This window comes from Chaetura pelagica, unplaced genomic scaffold (assembly GCF_000747805.2).
Source record: "Chaetura pelagica isolate M959 unplaced genomic scaffold, ChaPel_1.0 scaffold69, whole genome shotgun sequence".
Classification (NCBI taxonomy): Eukaryota; Metazoa; Chordata; class Aves; order Apodiformes; family Apodidae; genus Chaetura; species Chaetura pelagica.
Window position 1 is genome coordinate 3500648 of NW_009970724.1, and position 21931 is coordinate 3522578.

Consider the following 21931-nt stretch of genomic DNA (forward strand, 5'->3'; position numbering starts at 1 on the left):
CTAAATGCAGTTCAAGAGCAAGCCTCTTTCTCCATCCTTGCTTTAAACTCATTTTTAAAATGTTATTTTTCAGGAGAGTAAATATCCAGCTCAATGAAAGCAGGCTACTCTGAACACAAACTGCCAGTAGTAACTGTCATTACTATCTGATTGAAAAAGTATGAAAACTTAACCTTCTAAGGAAATCTGCCACAAAATAATAAAATTACTAGAAAACAACTGTATTTGTAAAACTAAGTATTATTATCGGTGAAAAAAACCCACAACATTAAAAGCTAGAATTCCTCTCCATACTTACCCGATCACAAGTCAAGCACTGCACTGAGCTTATTATAGTCCCATCAAAGATATCAGAGATAACACTCCTGTACTTCTTGCGCTTCTTCCTTTTTGGTGATGAAACAGTAGAAACTATAAAATAACAAAAATAAAATGCTGAAAAACTCTTTTCCACAATGCATAAGGTATATTTTATCATGCACGCAAACTGCCTCATGTAGCCTTTTTCCCAGAATTCTCTAAGGTTCCTTTCAATCACTTATTTTGCCACTAAATTGCTTTAAGATGGTTCTAAAGTCTTTATTTATCAGTGATGTGGGGGATATGCTGCATTTATCTACATTAACAAACAGCAGGAAGAAGGTGAAGACACTGAGAAGCAGAAGCATCTTAGAACTGTGGCACCCAACACACAAGTTTTCAGCAAGGGGAAAACCAAAGAGAAGGGAAGAAGTGTGTTGTAATTAGCCCCCAGACAAGTCCTAGCACACAAGGGAATTCCCCTGCCATTATGGGTAATTAAAAAGCCCACACACCTTTTGAGCTTGCAGACTGCTACCACACTAGTTCTCTAGTCACCTCTATTGCATACATACCTGTTGCCTCAATACTCAGTGAAGATGACCAAGAATTAAATTACTAGGAAGTGACAAAAATGAGTAGTCTAGATTAGAAGAGACCTTTGGTTATCATATAGTACAATCTCTGCTCAAAGCAGCAGTTGAACTTTGTAATATCCATCTCCAAGAACCTTGGGATACTTCTGGGCTCCTGCCTCTGGTCCAGTATTCAGCTACTCAGTGGAAAGATTTTTTTACTTCCATCTAATAGGAATTTTCCTTTCTGCAACTTGCTTCCATTTGTTTGCTGCATGGCTTCAAGAACAGTCTGGCTCTGCCTTCTCTATAACCACGCATAACACTAATGACAGCAACATTTCCCTTTAGCCCTTCCTTCCCCAGGCTCCAGCCAACAAGCCTAGCTCTCTCAACCTCTCCTTAAACATGTCAGACTCCAACCACCTAGTACCTCTTCTCATAGACTCACTTCAGTTTGTCTGAAACATCCCACAGTTGTGAACCCACAACTGGCGACAGTAGTTCAGATGCAGTGTCAAAACTGCTTAACAAATGAACCAGAGGTCAATGGTTTAGGTCCATTAAAATATTGTCATTCAATATCAATGCTAAAGCATTACAAGGTTAACATGAGCATTTCAGAACTTATCCTGGACAGCCTGATGAATGAAAGAGGATCACAATATTAAAGTTTTGGGAATTGATTGGTTTGGTTTTATTTTACCCTTAAGAACGTTCCAAAATATGAACTTTTGTTAAAATAGTCTACTCTTAGATAAATAAGGGGAAAAAAAAAGGTTCTTTGTACCCTAAAACTGCATTGTCTTGTATCTAAAACTTGTATAAAAAACTCTAAACATTCTGGGTGCTGATAAAGACATTATACTGTGAGAAGTGACAAAAGAAATATCCTACACCTCAAAGACAGTAACAATCAGAAAGTAATCAGAATTTAGAAATCTATCTACAGTATAGGTAATGCATGGCTCCTTAGACTTTAACTAAAATACTGACTTCCTGAACTTCTTCTGAAGAACCAATGTGCATGTTCTTTGAAAAGCATTATCTTTCTGTGGGTAATAACTTCCCTCTCTTCAAACCAGTACAGTTGAGAAAGCTGTCTAAAAATATTATTCTATCTTCTTAAAGGAGAGGCAAATACTATTCATGCTTCAAACTAATCAGAATTTTACAGAAGTAAAGGGAGTCATCTCCTATGTTCAGCTTATATAAGGCCCCCTCTCCTCACTGGGGACAGAGAATAAATTAAAAAAAAAATCCCTAAGAACAACACTGCATTGCTATGCAAGGCAGAAGAAACAACAAAATAAAAATGAATACAGAGCAATTCAGTACCACAAGGGAGAAAATAAAGGGCCTATACCTTTTTTGTGGACTGGTGCGAGTGAAGAGCATGATGAAAAGGATTTTGGAGGGCTGTTTGATAAGCGTGTGTTCATCTCTTCATTTGATGATGGGGTTTGGGCTGCAGATGCATCATTCATGTGCACATCATTGATGTACTCTGCAATTAGTATTTGCATTTCATAAATTTTGCCCAAAAATATACTGCAGAATAACAGGCACCATAGTCATGTAGTTTATTTAACCACACTGTCGAGTCACTGGACATTTAGGAATGAAGCAACATTTCAATTCGCATACCTAAGTTATGAACGAAACCAAAAACCCCCACTCTTCTGGGCTATCTGAAACCTCACCCAGTATAAATTTTTAGCTTTTCAAGGGAATTTAAACTGAATTCAGAACACCACAACTAAAAAAAAATAAATAAGCAGGTGCATTGTTTACAAGTAAAACCACCTTCCTTATTTGACTTATACTTCTCCACTGTATTCTACAACTCATTTCCACTTACAGATATTCTAAGAATTTTACTATTTCAATTGCGTATTAGTCATGCATTACCTGAGAATCTGCTGTGTATCTGTACTTTGACAGTTCCTTGATTATTTAAAAATTCAGTGGTCTCTGAAGCAGTGTTTGTCTCTTTTTCCAAGTCATCGATAGAATTTGCTCGTTTAAGCTTATTGCTTGATATTTTTTCCTTCTGCCAGTCTTTGGATGTGATTGAGTTATCATCATCCTGAATTAACATGGTTGTCTCTGCCAGATCCTCTAAGACAGGTTTGAAAATCGTGTCATTTTCTGTTTTATCACAGGTACCACAAGATTCACAGGGCTGAAAGCCTACATCTGACTGGCTCTTGTCTTCTTCCATATGCTCTTCAACACTCATAGGCTGGGCATCTTCCAGTTCTACAACTGGTTCTTTAAGTTCTTCATGAAGCAAATCCATCAGACAACGCAAAAACTCTTGTGCATCCTAGGATTTAGAAAAAGTTTTACAATATTATTCCATTTAATTTGAAAGATCTTAAAGTCATATAAGGGAAAGGCAGAGCAGTAAAATGAAGCCTACAGCTGGCTGTTAAAGAAGAATAAAGTAAATTTCTCTGTCCCAGGTCTAACATTCAAAAGAAATTTCATTTCCAGATCACATACCTGTTTCCTGCATCCATTTCTTGCACGTCACACGTAATCTTATCATACAAGTTCCCTCCAGAACACTTCAATTTCCAAAAAGCTTATTTCAAGAACTTGAACAAAAATCTTTGCATTGATTACAAGAATGCTAACTACCAATGATAACTTTCATTGATTACAAGAATGATAACTGGGGTCAGATTCCAGCTTTGCTGGTAACTCAATGTTTTAGGGCCAGTTTTTAAAAAATCTTATGCAGCATCTTCAGCAAAGTAATCAGTTTTGCTTCCACTGAGCAGAGAAGTACCCTAATTAAAAAGTATTATGATGTATTTAGCATGTCTTTCCAATTGCATCATACTGCCAACAAGATCTTAATGCATCTAAAGCCTAGACAAGATTCCTTAACTATCAGTGTTTCCACAAAGAGCTGTGAAGTATTACTACAAGCCTAATCTATGTTTGGAAATATCTTAAAAGCCACCAAATGTCAATAATCCATGCAGCACCTTGGTTCCTGGCAATAGAGAATATATGATAAAGTTAGAATGGGAGAAAACAACAGCCTCTTCTTGGCAACTGGTACTGTTTCTATTTTATCTTTTTGTATTTAGTTGTTCATAATAAGAATTTTTACTGCTCAACATTCTCATCTCTTATACCAATTACTAATTAAGCTCACAACTGCTGACTCAAAAGCATTCTTTTTATTAAAAACTACAACTATCAGATTTGAGCTTTGGGTTTGGGTAATGAAAAAATTTAATATGCCCATTTGCTGGTAAACCTTTTATTAAAAAAAAAAAGACTACTCAAACCTTGAGACACCAATTAACTATGACTTGAACACTTGACTATGTAATAACCCATACCTCTTTAACAAGTTACTGGTTTTCAGTTCCCACAATAGTACTTAGGAAACACACAGTGGCAGGGTTTTTGTCCAAAGACAGTAACTGAAAATTGGATACTGTGTATCCAATTTTTATAAAACATAACTGGCAGATGAACATAAAAAAATCTTTTATATTCTTTTCTGGTTATGAACACCTTTGTTATGTTTTTGGGGACTGTTCAAATATCAGCAGTATTATTTCACACAAAAGAGAAGTTTCAGATATGTATTTTAGTTTTCCTGAAAAAAAGGGTAGTTACTCTACGAAGTTGAAAGCCTTTCAAAAATTTTATATAAACAAACAAAATCTGACTAAACTGTTGATGGGTTGGTTTCAGATGAGCTACATTTTAAGCATGTAAACTAAAGTTTGTGTTGCATTTGCTTTAAAAATATAGGAAGCATCTTAATTATTAGATTTAAAAATAAGAGGTAACTTTACGACTTCTGCAAATCTAAAAGACATTAGAAAGTTTTACCTGTTGAGAGTAGCCTCGAAACGTTGGATTAACAGTTTTAATTCCTTGAAATAAACCAGTAGGAACAACAGAACCAGGCCTAAAAAAAAGTTCCAAATATATAAATACACACCAAAAAGTAAGCATCTAAGTGGCATTTTCTGTCTTTACTGGGATCATAATTTTGCCTGTAACTGAACTGTGATACATCTAACACCAATAATATTAATCTTAGCCAAATATAATACTGATATTAAGTAATTACTTTTTATTTACATTTGTAATCCAACAGAAATAGTCTGTATCAGAACTTTCATGCCACATTTCTTGTCAGAAAATCAGGTAACATCAGACATACTCTTGTATGCCATGGCCAGTATTAGAAATAGTGTGGCAAGCAAGATAAGGGAGGTGTCCCTCTGTACTCAGCATTGGTGAGGCCACACCTCAAATACTGTGTCCAGTTTTGGGCAACTCAACACAAGAAAGACATTGAGCTGCTGGAACGTGTCCAAAGAAGGGCAACGAAGCTGGTGAAGGGCCTTGAGAACAAGTCTTATGAAGAGCAGCTGAGGGAACAGGGGCTGTTTAGTTGGAAGAAAAGGAGGTTGAGGGGAGACCTCATCGCCCTCTACGACTACCTGAAAGGACATTGTAAAGTGGTGGGCGCTGATGTCTTCTCACAAGTAACTGGTGATAGAACAAGAGGAAAAGGCCTCAAGCTGCGTCAGGGCAGGTTTAGACAAGACATTAGGAAGAACTTTTTCACTGAAAGGGTTGTCAGACATTGGAACAGGCTGCCCAGGGAGGTAATTGAGTCACCATCCCTGGATGTATTTAAAAGTGGTTGAGATGTGACACTTGGGAATATGGCTCAGTGCTGGACTTGATAGAGTAGGGTTAATGGTTGGACTCAATGATCTTGAAGGTCTTTTCCAACCTAAGTGATTCTGTGATTGGCACTATGGTCAATTGCTGTTTCTTTACCTTTGTACTTATATTTTGAAGTACCATCTTAGACAGAGATAACAAAAATTCCATATAAGGACATAAGACAAATTGATAAAACGCTGATACAGAATGAAGGACATAGATAGAATAAAGCAGTTAAACATTTTAGATGTACTTCTGGCAGATATAAACTTAAAAATAAGCTTTAATGCTACTTTGTGTAGTGTTACCATCTATTTCTTGTCAGATCTTCCTTACTACAATTAACATCAATTATTTGTCCTGTCTTTCTGAGACATGAAAAAGAACAGATTATATGAAGTGTAAGCTAGTATTCTCTTCTGTTATTTACAAGAGTAATTATGTGATATGCATAAGATGAAAATAAGAAACCTAGGACAGATGAATGTCTGGAGTTTATTGATAATCGTTTGATCACCAAAATGATGCACTACCTGCTTTTGTGCCACAGCTCAGTCATCAGCTTGAGGTAACTTTTACAAATTGCAGGTTTCTTATCTGTTCGGGCTAAGCCTCCACAGTCCAGAAAAAAGTGGGTCAAAGGTGGGCTGATTAAAAAGAAAAGAGTATTATTTTTCAGGTTGAGTTTGTTAAAATACAAGAGCAAATCCACATTTCATACAAGATAACTAAGAAGAAAAAAAAAAAAAAAAACAACGGAGTAATACTATTATGCTAGTGAACATTTCATTTCCTACATCATTAAATGCTGCAAACAAACACTTCCTAGTAGGACAACTTCAGGAGTACAGCAACACTGCTCCTCATATTCTGACATTCGTTAAATCCCCAGAATTGTTTAATGGAATTAAAATTCTAGGCAATTCCTACTAGCCATCACAGAGATACACATGCACCACTACAACAACAATTACCATAAGCCTACTCCATAAATAGTATCTTAAATATTTTCTTCAGAATCCAGGAGTGGCACATCATGTTTGTGGTAAATAATTTATCCTTATCTGATTATTTATCTGCTTCCTTCACACACTGTTGCCAACTCACATATTCTTCTCTCCCCTCAAGCCCCCATTTGATGGCACAATCCCTTACACAGGTTGGGCATATTTTTAATCAAAAAAGGAGATATTCCAGCATACTTGCAAAATCTGGCATTTCTCAATGAAATAATTTCCTCATTACTAGATGCCCTGTCCACTTCTTTACCTTCTAGAGAGATTTACCTCAGATCTCCTCTCCCTCAACAAAGGGGTCATAGTGAGGTCTACTTAGATTGCAGCCAAAAGCAGATCCATACAGCAATTATATATGACATATGCTCAAGTACCGTCCCTGCCTGCGTGTAAAACACTTCAGAGTTGGATAGTGTTCTTCTCGCTTCAGATTTTGTAAACTTCTCCTTTGTGAACTTGCCTGGTAGCCCCATGGGATGAGAAGATTTTGAATTCTAATCATTCCTAGAATGATTTAGCATAGAATGTCCCAGATGCATTGCTTATAAGGACTGAATGTGGACCTTTTGATCTTGGCATGTCTCTTTTTAATTAGGGTTTATCCATTTCCTTTGATTTCTTCTATAGCAGAAAAAACCCCACAAATTTTTCTTCTGATTTCCGGAATTGCATATATTTTTACTTAGGACAAGGAAGAATTTGAATGAAAGAGGAAAAAAGTTAGTAGTCCATGAGTACCATGAAACTTTCTTTCTATCAATGACACAATTGTCAGTAATATGTAAGACTTAGATTTAACAAATACACATCATCTTCCATGGTACTGCAGCCCTTCAAAAGCCTAAGTCCATCTTGAGAAAATGCATGTATAAACAAACATACATTTACATTTACAATTATTTTCCTTACCAGTTGGAAAGAGCTTGTAAAGCTGCATTCATATAACAAGTGTTTCCGATATTTTTTAATCCTGTTAGACCTGAAAAACAGAATGAATATTCAGCGAATCTGTTAATGCAATACAGGGCACATTAAGGAAAATACTTCATAGAAAATATATACTAATTAAAATACTTGTCTAACACTTCTGATGCCAATTATAATACAGAGGTGTAACTCAGAGAAACCTAGAACTCCTAAAGGAATACTAATCTAACTAGAAGTAATAATGAAGTGTTTTGATTTGGGCTGAATAAAACACTTCAGACAAGTAGACTGTATTTAGTCTCAGTAACTAACTTCTGATGTTTTATGACAGCTGCAGATTGTAATTTAAAATATGTTTCTCAGTATTTAAGTTTTACTTGAACTAATTATTTCCCTGTTCAGTTAAATTGTTGCTATGCTGTGTTCATAACCATTAATTGTATTATCAAAAGCTTCTCAAGGAAGATTTCATTCTTCTGCCTCAAATTCATGCTACTAGAAAGATTACGCTAAACATTTAAAATCTACTCAGCATCTGATTACTCCAAAATCAGAATTATTATTACCTGTGATCACTCTTCTTCTATGCCAACTATATACCCTTATTTTTATTCATAGGCTGTTGAATTTAGGTTTCCCTATATAATTTATTTTCAAGCCCAGATAATTTACTTTTGTCCTAATATACAGTTTTTCCACACATATAGAAGTTATAAATCATATGTTTTTTCAGTGATTACGGACTAATGAAAAATACTAAGTATTTAAGGAGAGGCTATTTAAACAAGTCATAATCATATAATCTCAGTTAAAAAAATAATCTGAAACACTTGCTATTCGTAGATGCTAAAATGTTAAATTAATCAAGCAATTTATTTCAAAATACAATTGCTTTTGTGTAAGAAAACAGTAACATTTCTAAGCAAAGACTCAATAAGACTCGAAAACCTGTAATATTCAGCAATCAACACCATTGGCTCTATGCAATTCTCATGGTACAGGAAGTACCCTGATCATTTTCATCTGTGGCAGAAAAATGAAACTTATTAAAAAATAGATTTTACATCTAAAAAAACAGTTTGGTTACTTCAGTTAGATTTTCTAATACACAAAACTTCAAAATGAAATTGTAAAAGGTTTCTCCATCTCTCTGAATGGAAATATAGTTCTCCTTCTCACATCTGAACCTGCATTCCAAGAACAGTCATTCTCACTGAAATAGGAAGGTGAGAAAAGTCATAAGGTTTTAAAATATTTTTGAATTTTATTTTTTTATCAACAGGAAATATATCAGAAAACTAATCTCACTGCAGTTTTCCAGCCTTGTATTGTAGCAATGAAAGTATTTGAATAGACTTTTTTTTAATAAAAATATATTCTGATGTGTGCTCCACCAAATGCATTTCAAAAAGACATGTTAAGGATGATGTTACAATGGAGCTAAATAATTTTTTGTCTTTTAATTTTAAAAATGTATTAACACAGTCACATCAATATTACTGGGAATTTCAATGCAATTCTACTTGTATACTACTTCTATACAAGTTACATTTCCTAAAATATTAATAGGACTTAAAAAATACACACACACACTAGTAGGAGAAACTAACTGGAAATAAAACACGTGGTTTAATGATTTAAGGGCAGATGGCAAACTAGTGGGGTGGTGACATATCCAGAAAGACTGTGCCAGACAACAGAAGGGGCAAAGTGCGTTTTTTGGCCAATGCCAGCAGACTTAGGAGAGGGAAAGCTGGTAGTAGCTGAGTAAAGGAAAAATGAGATCCGCAAATTAGAATAACACTGATGCGACCTAAAATTCAGGAAAGCATTCAAATTAGGAACCTTTTAGGACAGGAGAAACATTAGAAAAGGTTTTATAAAAAGCTACTCTTATCAGAGCAGCTAGAACACCAGCTACACTAACACTACTCCAACATGCTTGCTTATTCTAGTTGCTACTTGCACAGGTGCACTACATTTACTGCTGTAGCCTGTGCTCTGAAGGCAAGTAAAGATTGCTGCAATAAAGGTGAAACTAAAAATAAAAAATCTTCATTGGAGAAGAATAGGAAACAGTTCCACTTAAAAGAAAACTAGTATATTGCTGGAGAACAGACTTGGAGACATACACATGATAAAAGGCAACAAGGTGCGGGATTTGGCTTTTATTACCTCTAGTCTTTAACTCATCTTCTTCCACTTCTATATCTAAGTCATCAAAGACAGCTGCTAGTGGGATCTTCAGTGTGGGATTACTAGGTATTTTAAAATCCTTATGAAGAGAAAAGGAAAAAAATATTTACTTGTATGTATCAATTATATTCTGAATTTAGCTTACATATAGTTTCATCAGCAAATCTAGGAACTGAAAATTATGTAAATGCATTTTGAAATCTCACTGCACATAAAGTGAGAATATCAGGATTCCACAGCTATCCTAATGAAGCTTACTATGAAAACCCCCACAGTTTTGTTTTCAGATTAGCAGTGACAACATGATTTTATGACAACAGTTCCAAGAATCAAAACAAAGCAAGCTATAGTATTTCTTTCCCTTGGATAACAAACAGTAAGCCAGCACTGAAAAGCTAACACAGCAGTCATCACATAGAAGTGTGTATGTTTTTGATATGCCACCAGATGGCTCTACGTTTAAGGAAGACAACCTGTTGGAAGCAAAATGTACAAATAGAGAAAAGAAGTATTAGGCAGGCAGACATTTATTGAATGAGAAACTCTTCTAGTAATAATATAAATATAAGTTCTAAACAGAATGTTTGACAGACTTTGCAATTTCTGTTGATTTTTCCATAAATTACACACACTACCTTGGAAGATTAAAACAAGTTAACTATAGTAGAACATAAGTTCAGAAGTCTGAACCCAGCTTTATATCAAGTCACCAGAATTTCTGGACAACAGAATTAAAAAATAAAAATTCAATGGTACTATTCCAATTGAGCTGTTGGCGTTTTATGAGAAAATTAACAGATCACGTTCATATGAAATACTACATTTTGAAACAAAAATATTAAAGGGCATTTCCTTTCTACATATATTGAAAAACTGCCCATCTTTCTGTCCAACTTGTGCATCATGGTTCCTCTTTCATAGCTCTATGCCTTAAGCAAAACATTTTTATAAATAACTATACCTGTACTTGTGTCTGTTTTAACTGAGATACCTGTCATCTTTAGATAATTGCATTAAATATGCAATCGAGAAATAGCACCTTTTTTCAAACACATACAGTATGCCAATTCTACTTAAGAAATTGCAGCATATCTCTTTGATACAACACTTAGAAAAGATATTATCAGAGTGAACAGTACTGATGCCAGTGAAGACTCAGGTAACCAGGACCAGACAACAAAACCAACAAACTAAACCTAAACAAATCTTGTTGAAATTGCAGAAGAACAAAATAAGCAAACAGCATATTTCAAAATTCTCTGTATAATGCCTTTTCTCTCCTCTAACTTGCCTCCAATACCAGCTACTGCTTTATTCATTATCTTACTCTTCAGCTACTACATTAATTGTTAATAAATTAATGCTAACAGCTAAGCGTTTATATAAAAAGTCTTTGATGCCATAATCATATAAAACAGTACAATATTACGTCTGTGTTTCACTCAACTAACATCAACTTCCCAGATACTGGCCATATTTTTCTCCTTGGCATATTTATGCTCCTTGGCAATCTTACCTGTCATGGAATATTACTAGCATTCTCTTGATTTCTAGTTTGATATTTTTTTCCCCCACGAATCTAACACAAAGTATTTGTCACTCTACACCAAAATTACATACGTGTGTGTATATATATATATATATTACACAAAGGTTACTACTGCCTTATTGGTGAATTCCTGCATAGTAGTTATATTTTTAACTATTCAGATGTGTATACCACTCCACTGGAAAAATTCTCCCACACACAAGCACAAAAATCTGAACTGAAAACTATAAACAAGTTTACACCTCAGAAACTAAGTTACAGAAATCCCTGTAAGGGTATTATATTACTAACTGAATGAGGTTAACAATTTGCACATATTTCTCTAAAAGTACTGTGCTTGTATGAATGAATTAGTATCTCAGGCAAGCATCCATAAACCCATACTAAGGCATTCTGCCACTCCCTTTAAGTTAGCCAACAATCACTGTAATAAGTTTTGTATACATCATTTTCAAAGGCTCACAAAATGGGGGAAGGCACAGGTGAACTATTCAAATCTTGTAACCTTAAACTTAATCCTGTGTTTTTTCTGTACCTTACAGTTTACTGTGGACTATAAACAATTAGACAAGATGATGAAAAAAGCATCCTTAGGAAACATGTAGTACAGAGACAGAACCCAGAAGCTAGCCAGTATCTTTTAAAAGAAATGTTATAAAACCAGATAAATTAATAGGAAGTTGAGCCACAAGAAAGGAGGAAAAGTCAGTCTCTCACTTGAGAGCAGTGCAATGTTTACTTCAAAGCTATAGCTTTATGCCAGCTAATACCTGCACACTATTTTCTTGCACTTGTTGAGACAGTCTTCCATTAGGTAGTGGAGAATGAGATCCTAATTTTCTGTCCAGGAACACTTCCTTACTACAGGCATAACACCAAACACGGAGTGTAGTAAGGTTCACAGTTAGACAGTGTTTTGTTTCCTAAAACAGAACAAAAAACAAAAATTTGATTCAGAAATTTGGAATAATTAAATACTGCTGCATGCAAGCTAGAAGTATTAAAATTCTAAATCTTTCAACAACCACATAAATGCGAAGGTTAGAATACCAAAAAATAGCAATTCCACTACTGAAATTTTAGCACAAATGATACAACACTCATTTTTAGTACAGATCACTCAAATTAGCAACAAGGCACAATCAGATGCAAAGCCGCTGTCGTATCTGACATGCCTCTGTGTAATTAAGAAATAAGAAGAAAGCCTGTTGTCAGAAGTGTTAAAATTCACAATAAACAAATTTTCCAGGAATGGCTGCTATTGGTCATAATGGCAGCTGCCTCCTCTAAATTAAGGGCAGTGTTTATTCCTACTGGTTTGCTGTAAGAAATTCAAGCTATTTAACAATGAATCAGAAGAATAAGGTAAGATTCTCAGTTCAGTTAAAAGTAAGAGGTGCTCGTATCAAACCAGACATTTCAGACTCAGTTATTTTGTTGACAGTTTCATACTGTGAAGCAATATAAGAATTTGACAGATGAAGAATATGATTACTGTTCCAGTTTTCACCTCTCTTTTTTTAACCTCTTTGCTTACTGTAAGATGGTGTACACAGTTGGTATCATCCTCCAGTATTTCCACCAGCCCTTCCTGAATTTCTTCCTTATATGTCAGCACCAGCCAGGTTTATAGACAATGAGGGATTTGCTAGATATTAGGAAAATGCTACAACTGCTGCAGGATGTCCAAGTTCCTCCTGACCTCATTTAATAAGGACTTGTACAAGAATAATGTTTTTAATGTAAAACGCAGGCCAAAATTTCATTAAGCAGCCCTCCCCCTACTAAAAAAAATATAAATCAGAAACAGCAGAACACATTAATATATTAATTTTAATACCTAAATATATTTTAATTTTAATCAGGAGAATGCTTGATTCCGCAGCTTCAGCTGCATAAATAATTACAAATCTTCACAGCAACATTTTATTACATTTTTTGAAGTGGACACAATGATCATGATTATTCACAGAACTGGGAACCTTGCTGGTAGAAACTGCAGTAAGCAGAAATAAACTGACAAAACCTTGTTTCTCTCATTTTATTGAGTTGATTGAGATTTTTACCAAAAAAGGAAAATCCAGAAGAGGGCCTACTACTACATGAAAGATTTATATTAACGCTCTAGTGATTTGTACAAATTCGTACTCCTCTTTAGACCTTGCTTCAAGAAAAATCAGTAGTCATAAAATGCATTCACTAAGCACATTTTTTGTAAAACCTTGTTCATTTAAACATTCACCAGGATTGGGGTTTTTCTAGTATTTTTAAAGAACAAAAATTGCTCAGTGTGGAACCCTAGATGAATTATTTGACAGATAAACTGTAAATTGGAGGCAAGAAGTTTATTTAATCTTCAAGTCAGCAATTCTGAAATGACATGTTAATAAAACTGCCATCCCTCTGTCCCCTGTAATTTGTTAAGGGAAAAGGAGATATCTCATTTGCTACATTTTGGCAAGTGTGTGCAGAACAGACAATGAGTTTAGGACTCAAAACAGATGCACTCAAGCTGTCCAACCTTGCCAGAATTTGGCATGCTGGGAAACACAGTGCACACACTCTACTGCTCCTACCAAGCTTGATCCAAAATCAGGACATAGCAGGAAAGGATATGCTCAGCTCAGTCTACAGGTTCTTCATCTGTAGCCACTGGAACAGGGAGCATAATGCAGAAACAAAGCACCTGTTTCTGGTAATTTATACTTCCTATCTCACACCTGTTCAGCTATTATCTTCACCAATCCAGCTACCATCCCCTTATCCATCAGGCAGGCATAATCCTAAAAAGTTAGACTGGAGTAATGAGGTGCTACATAAAAGCTGAAATACTCAAGAGTTCTTTTGTCCACACATCCTGAAAATCATCAGAAATTGTTACTCTTTTTTTAATTCTCACCATGTTCTTTTAAGGAGCACAATAACTTGAGAATTATATCAATAAGTATGTGCAGCTGCACAAAGACTGTAAACTCACATCCTTCTAAATTACTAAAACCTGCTTCTATGTATGAAAAGAAATCACAGCTAATCACACTTCCAAACAGTTATGCTAACAGAGGTTACTGACTTCACTAAAATGAGTAAAAAAACATCTCTAATTCTACTTTGCTGCTTCAAAAAACTCTATTACTAGCAAATACACATACCTGGGAATGGGTGGTACTGTGATCAACGTGGGATTCACCACAACCAACATATGTGCATCTGTTCTGTTGAGCAAGATATGAAGAATTAAACAGAATTAAAAAGTGGTGTCAAACTGATTTACAGGATAGGAATATACTGCCAAACTCTTTCAGATTCAACTAAAATTTCAAACTTTCAGTCCTACACAAGCCAAGAGATATGCACAACTATTAAAATAAATATCACATAAAGCAAATAAAGTGTACTGCAAGATTTAACTCCACTGCTCTAGCTGGAGGGCAGAGTTAGCACGTAACGGTTTTGGAATATACTTTTTTGGCCATTCTGGTATATGTACTCAGATTAGGGTCAACATGCAATTTTTACAATTCATCATTTGGTAGAGATTGTTACAGAAAATAAGAAGTTAGACCAGTGTCTAAAATACTGAATTGCAAAAGCCTCAATATATGATGCATTTCTACAAAAATGCCTGCATGCCTCTATCGGCAGTGCCTATTTATAAGAGTATTACTTCGCAGTTAATTAGTTCTGTCACCTTTAAGCAACAGTTGTCAGCACTATATGGTTAAGTACTCACTGCATTCTAGTTAGAACATGCAAAATAATTGTTGATTTTAATTGTGCTAATTGCAAAGCATACTTGGCTGATTTGAGTGTGGAATCTTGCAGCTGCCAATCCTCAAGCAATTTTCATTAATTCCTCATTTGCATGAGTCAAGCCAATCACATATGAGGGTAAAGCATGTTATCTGTGTAACTCCCTAAACACACTAATTTATACAAGGAACCAGCAGCTGAACATGATCAATTTTCCACATTAAAGGATGACAGATATTGGCTAAGCTACAGAAAATTAACATGCTGGGATGTCACTGTATTTTTCTACTGAAAAAGGTGAAGGCAAGATGCCAATTCATCCAAGAGGAGATATATCACAGCATGACAGTAAGTAAGCCTCCTACTGCAATTAGAAAACCCTCCTATGGAAATGTTGGTATGAAATTAAGTTTTTCAGTAACAGTTTAACAGCTCTAAATGAAAAAGGTAAAATATGTTTGAAGCTTCACAGCATTTCCCCACTTGCAAGGCTGATGCATCTCCTACTCCCAAGAGAGTTTTTGTATATAATTAAAGCTCAAGCCATCAACAAACTGTTAAACACTGTTGCCCCTTTTGTTTCTATATCTTATTGCTAGAAGAAGCAAAATAATCTCATGTTTTAACTGTTACCATAACCCACTTACAAACACCTAAAAGTTGGCACCTCAGCCTAGATATCTTCCCAAGAGAACTTAAACAAATGTCACCAAGAAATGAAGTCAAGCCCAAAGAGGAAAATTTCAGCCTCTGAAAACAGCAGTATGGCTGAAGAACTCTCAGGACATTTTAAAAAACTAAACTAGCTACATATTTCCCTCTTGGTATCATAGGTCAATCAGAAGCAATGCTTTCAGAACTTCTTGTTTCAAATACACTAAAAATGATGGTTTTTTGTAGACAGCAAGAAGAGTAACGCAAAAGAATATATAAGAAAGAACTGAATACAGGGTAAAGACTGCACAAAATTCATGCAAAGTTTGAGGAATGCTTATACATGCTTCTACAAGTTTCAGAACACCATAACAACTTACCTCTAAGCACGCCCAAAGATTGGGTCCTCCAACTTTACAGTCCTGGCAAGTGCCCTATCAAACACACACACACACAAAATATTATTCATTTACTTTCCCCAGTAAAACAGGACTTTAAGACAAAATGAGAAAAAAACAACTGTAAAGCTCTGTATCAGCGGAATAATTTTTTGACAGAAAAAAAGGATATGTTGACAACTTTTGTTTTGCACACAATCTTAAGAACTGCAATACTTTTCTAGGAAAATCTTGGGTCCCTTCTGAGTTTTCAACTTCAAACAACAATTGTTCTATATAAAGCAAAAGCATTTATCACATTACTATAAAATCCTCAAAATTGGTCTTTCCTATAAATTTAACATAAAAAGAAATGAAAGTGATAGAATTTGTTATAACTGCATATTCCAGTCAACACTACCTGCAAAGGTTTACAACAGTAGAGAACTGCTGCACCTCTCAGTAGCAAATCAACTGTTAAACCTCTCAGAGAAAGAAATGTATCACCATGAACCAAAAACGTTTGGCTTTTCATCACCTCCCAGCTACTGAAACCAATTACATCTTTCTTTGGAGTATTTACCACTACTAGCTGGAAACCAAGGGTTCATGTATGGGCAGTTTCTCAAGCTGTGGCCCCTCTGTCAAAAAGTGAACTATTATCCAAGAAAAACTTCAACACAAATTTCTTGGTTACAGCTTCTACACAAAATCAAGTGATTGATACTGCATTACATCCCAAATAACTAAGTGTTACAATGGCAGTGTCTGAAAATAAAGTTAATCTTGGTGTTAGGCTAATTCTTTTAATTAATATTTCCAGTAAAATATCAATTGATTTGGAAAACGCTGCTGGGAAAGATTCTCCCCGTACTTTGTTTCACCCTTGCTCTTCCAGTAGAGAAGATTTTTTTTAATGCTTAACACTTAAATGCATCTGATAACTAGTAATACAAGACAAGATACGTAGCTAAAAAAAGTGACCAGAGTTAACTGTGATAGGAAGAAAGTAAGCTGCTACAACTCACATGAGATTTCTGTATCAGTTCCTCTTTTGTTATCTCACCAACTGATTCCAAGTGCGGGCAATTGCTGCTGGGCGACGACATTTCAGAAGCTGTATTTTCCGAGATCCTTTCAAGACCAGGAAATCACTTACCAACAGAAGAAAGAATGAGTAAAACCCAATTCCTTACAGTAGGCAACAATATTAGGTATCTATTATGCAATAGATATATAATACCTTTTAAAAGAATGCTCCCTTTTTAAAGTTAGTATAAATAACTTTATTTACAGTAAGATAATCTTGTAGTCCAAATTAAACACAGCTCCTTCGAAAACAAAATCATCTGACTTTTAGACCATAAACTAAGAGAATCCTGAACTGAGCAGAACTCATTTGGATTAATTATTGAACTTCTTGGCCTCTACCATGGCACCCCAACAACATAAAAATTTCAGTTTTCAAGCCTGCCCAGAACTGATGGTGGCTTTGACTCGATATTCTGGAAAGTGATCTTACACAACACTGCTGAAGTGTGCTGAAGCTGTGAAGGCCAAAATGTAGGAGCACAAGACTTGCTTGCCAAGGGAGGAAACTGTATCTAGGTTTTACTTATTTACAAAGATACATTTCAGATTCAGGCATATCATGTGTCAAAAGCAAACTGAAGCTTCTAACTCACATGTAGTACAGAACGCTCAGTGAGCTCTTCTCTTGCTTGAGTTCTCTCTGCCCATCCAAGGTCTCTGATGCAGACACAGCAGCTTATCAGAAATAAAGAATGCTAAATATACTAACTTTGTAATTATTATTTTGATGTTTGCACAGAAAGCTATGATGTTGTACAGAAGGAAAATTTTAAAATTAACTCAGTAATGTTATTTTTATATAAACACTCCAAGTGACTCATGCAGTTAAGAAACATTCAAGAAATTTGTTCCACTTTTGTAACTTAAACAACTACTATTGATGTCTTAATTTCTCCAAAGCCCAAGAAATCTGAAACTTTCTTTGTCAAACCTGTCCAATTTAGCATTTCTTTATCAAGACTGGCAACTTAACTTCCAACCTAATTCAGTGATGCACACTCTTTGATCTGTTTGCAGCCTTTAGCTCTGTTATCAAGATCTCTTTCCACTTTGCCTGCTTGCTTTGGCAGCTTTAGCTCAGTTTCTTCTGCTATATGACCAACCGCTCCTGTGACTATTGACTAATGCAGAGCTTTGACACCACGGGGGAAAACAAACCTTGCCAGGTCAGCATCACAGACGCACTTCCAAGTAAACTTTCAGTTTGTTATCTTTGACTTGGTCTTTACTTCCACTGCCTTATGATAAGATTCCTTTGAATCAAGAGGCATTTCAGTTCCCTTTGATTATCAAAGCAGCTTTTTATGCATATATGTATAAATATTCTAAAATATTCCTATAAACATCCCTATAAAACTATTATATATTTTATAAATATGTAATACTTTACACAATCATAAGCATGCATGTATATACCTGCATATATATAGTTACATGTTTATTTATAAACATTTACATATCAATATTACACAATATATTTGTTACATAACATGCATACCTATACTCAAGTATGTGTTTATCTTTCAGTCTTTTCAAATGTCATGTTAACAGCTGTTCAACCAAATATTTAAGAATTAATTTCACGTAATAGAACACACTATAGTAAATTAGTAATTTGGATATTTTTTTTTTAAAGATGAGGTCTAAATTCTCTTCCTGGACCAAAAGTATGACATTTAAAAAGCATGACTCTCAAATATAAGCTACAGCTGGAGAATTATTTCCTCAGTTCAGTGTTTATTTGTAACCTATGTGCAGTATTACTGAAAGACACAAAAATTATTTTCAGGCCAAACCTCCCCACCTTCATTCATATTAGCAATTCTGATTTGTACTGTAAAGTTCCTTTTCAGAATAAAAGTGGAAACATTAATGTATGCTTAATCTTGTACATTCTGCAAGGTCTGTTAAAGCCTAAAAAATGGATGAGTTTCAAATAAAGCCCTGATAACCTAAAAAAATTGTGTGAATTAATGCTGATTTAACACAAATGCTTTCGAGAAACTGGTATAATGGATTAGTAATGGATTTGCTTATTTTTTTTTTAAGTCAGAAGCTTTCTGAATGCTTTATTCCAAGCAATACAAAGCAATGAATGGATACTTCACCTCAGAGTACCAGATTTGTATGTAATAGCTACTTTTCACATCTGGAACATCACAAATGCAAACCTGCAGTCCTGAACAAACCCCAAACCAGGAATTCTTTTCACACTAGGTTCTGTTTCTTGGTGCAGTCTGTGCCTCATAATAATAATGATCAGAAAGACCAAAACACGTTTAAACTCCTGTCCCTATGGATGTGGTCCTTTTCCCTCTCCATATGGAGAGCATCCCTTGTTAACAAAATTCTTGCACACTTCCTTCCATCCTGTAGCAACTGTGGAAACTCACTGTACTGCCATAACCTTGGTAGCCTAATACACCAAGCTTCAGTAACACATTTTATAAAGTTTTCCGTTAAAGTCTGAAACTATAAAGTTAATTTCAAAACCACGACTCATTCTTCATCACTCCAAGTCCTAGAAAGCCCAGAGAAGCCTCTCCCTCACTGACTGCCCTTCCTCCATTTCACCACTTCCTATTCTATCTGAAAAGATTGCTTATCTTCCTCTACTGTTGTATCTTATCACTTCTGCTTTTTCACAAGTGTCTGCATGGAAATTATCCCATCCAAAGTAATTTCTTCCTTTCCAGCTCTGAGGCTTCCTAAATTGAAAGTTTATATATTAGAAAGACAGAGAAATACTCTGTAAAGGATCTACAGTATCAGTAATTTCAGCCTTCCTCAGGATGCAGGATTCTAAGAAAATGTTACTGAGACAGGAATCCTTAGACAGCAATCACATGTCAAGAGTAATAAGACTATTTCTGTCACCTTTCATGGACACTTCAGAAATATTCTCTGGTCTTACAGGAACCTTAGAAAAATCACAAACTGAAAACCAAAGACTTACATATGTGGGATACAAGAAACATCTTTGTTTCACTAGGAGGTTAAAAATGAAGGAAAATATAACTGAGAATAGAACTCAAGTTTTTGCACTAATTGTTTGTCCTGGTTTGAGTCGGGACAGAACGACTGTACATGACCACATTCATGTAACATTCATTCTCATCAAATGCTCGCCATATTAGGGAGAAATTTGCAGACTCTCCCTTGTTTCCATCTAAAGGTTTTTTTCAGTCCAGAAGAACCATCACAAACACAAAAAATTCCATCAAATTCTAAGAGAATTCAACTGATCTTGAAAATTAACTTAGGCTCATGCAAGGAGCCTAATATTTCCTAAAGAAACATAACATTTTAAATTCTCTCTCAAATAAAATTGAATCAAAGCTAATGTTTTAATCTGACTGACTATAGTAGCTAACACTTCAACAAATATCAAAATAAGCAAATATGTAACTTTATTCCATTGATGTCCCTAAATATGGAGACAATTTATAAAAATCTTTTTTAAAGTTCAGTTAGGGAATGTAGATAGATGATTTTAAGAGTAAAAGGATTATTCTGAAGATAGTAATTACCTGAAGCAGTAACTGTATCTTCATTACAGGCTTTTATTATTTGGCTGTACAGCTCAAATAACAGCATATCAAACCAGTAAGCTCTCAGTTCAGGTTTCTTACTCGTACCGTTACTAGTGATGCACCCTAACAACTGCATTCTACATTTATTTTCATTTTATGGCAACAAAATAAGAGTGACATGGGGATGCAATTTTGTAACTGAACATCTAATTACTTAGAACACTAAGGAGATCTGGAAGTTCAGTAATTACTTGCCATATAGACATTACTCACACTTTTGAAAAAACCCACCAGAATTTACTCCAAACTACAGATGCCTGTTGAATCGACAGCCTTAGACACACAAATTCAGATTTTAAAGATGTATATTTTTATATCAGCTCCCTAAAGAAATATGTTGCTTTTCAAAACTTGACTGGATTATCTATTGATTTTTACAGAATTTACCCCAGGATAATAATATACATTAATAATATTGCTACTAAAGTCGAGAATAGCCTTCCTGGCTCAAGAATTACTTGCACACTAAGTTCCTTTGCATTCTGTTAATCAGTAAGTGGTTTTAACTCTTATCCCCCATTCCTCCCTATTTCTACCTTTTTAAATCAATCAACTCTAAACATGAATATTCTGTTACCTTAGGAAGAAAGTTACAACACCAACACTAACTCTCACAGAAAGCTTGCTTTATGTATTTAGAATAAAACTTAGTATTTTCCTAGTAAATAAAAGCATACTCAGTAAGCTGATGAAAAATACCTGGTCCTTCTTTTCAGGCACCAAGAACTATCCAAACAAGCAAGACACAAGTTTTAATTTCACTATCTTTAGATTATTTTTCTGTCATGAAGTGTTGTTTCCAAAGAAAAAGGGCATTTAAAAACAAACAAGCAAACCACTTGAGTTGAGGGTACACCTTCTTACAGTGCTAGCCTGATTTTGTTGCCTTCTAAGCTATATAGACTGTCCATTAATTTCTTTCTCCCATCACTTCAAATCCTAACTGTGAAACTCATTAGTTGACCTTTATGTTTCTAAGAGGATTTTCCTAACTCGGGCTTTGCCTGCGCACGGACGAAGCCCAGAGGGACTTTCCACTAGCGGCTGCTACACCCAACTTCTTTTCCAGCCCATTTCATCACCCACACACGGGGATCTAAGCGCGCAGATACCGCAGGGAACGAACGGGGCGATCCGCAGGTGACCTGCTGCTGCCAGGGCTGGATGCCGCACCGAGGAGCCGCCA

General features: G+C 35.2%; 1 protein-coding gene across 2 annotated transcripts in view; it reads right to left on the reverse strand.

Annotated features, from left to right (window-relative positions):
• The window catches only part of USP33 (ubiquitin specific peptidase 33), a 31095-nt gene extending 13908 nt beyond the window's left edge, over positions 1-17187 (reverse strand). The window contains exons 1-11 of one of the 2 annotated variants that reach the window (XM_010006585.1): positions 17089-17187; positions 16064-16117; positions 14429-14491; positions 12050-12202; positions 9710-9809; positions 7517-7586; positions 6125-6238; positions 4740-4818; positions 2787-3204; positions 2242-2382; positions 299-411 (exon numbers count right to left, since the gene is read on the reverse strand). In XM_010006585.1, the coding sequence (XP_010004887.1) occupies positions 299-411; positions 2242-2382; positions 2787-3204; positions 4740-4818; positions 6125-6238; positions 7517-7586; positions 9710-9809; positions 12050-12202; positions 14429-14491; positions 16064-16117; positions 17089-17169 (1386 nt within the window). In that variant the 5' untranslated portion in view covers positions 17170-17187. The remainder of the gene's footprint in view (positions 1-298; positions 412-2241; positions 2383-2786; positions 3205-4739; positions 4819-6124; positions 6239-7516; positions 7587-9709; positions 9810-12049; positions 12203-14428; positions 14492-16063; positions 16118-17088) is intronic. The other variant, XM_010006586.1, reaches the window with a different exon arrangement.
• Between the last annotated feature and the right edge of the window lie 4744 nt (positions 17188-21931).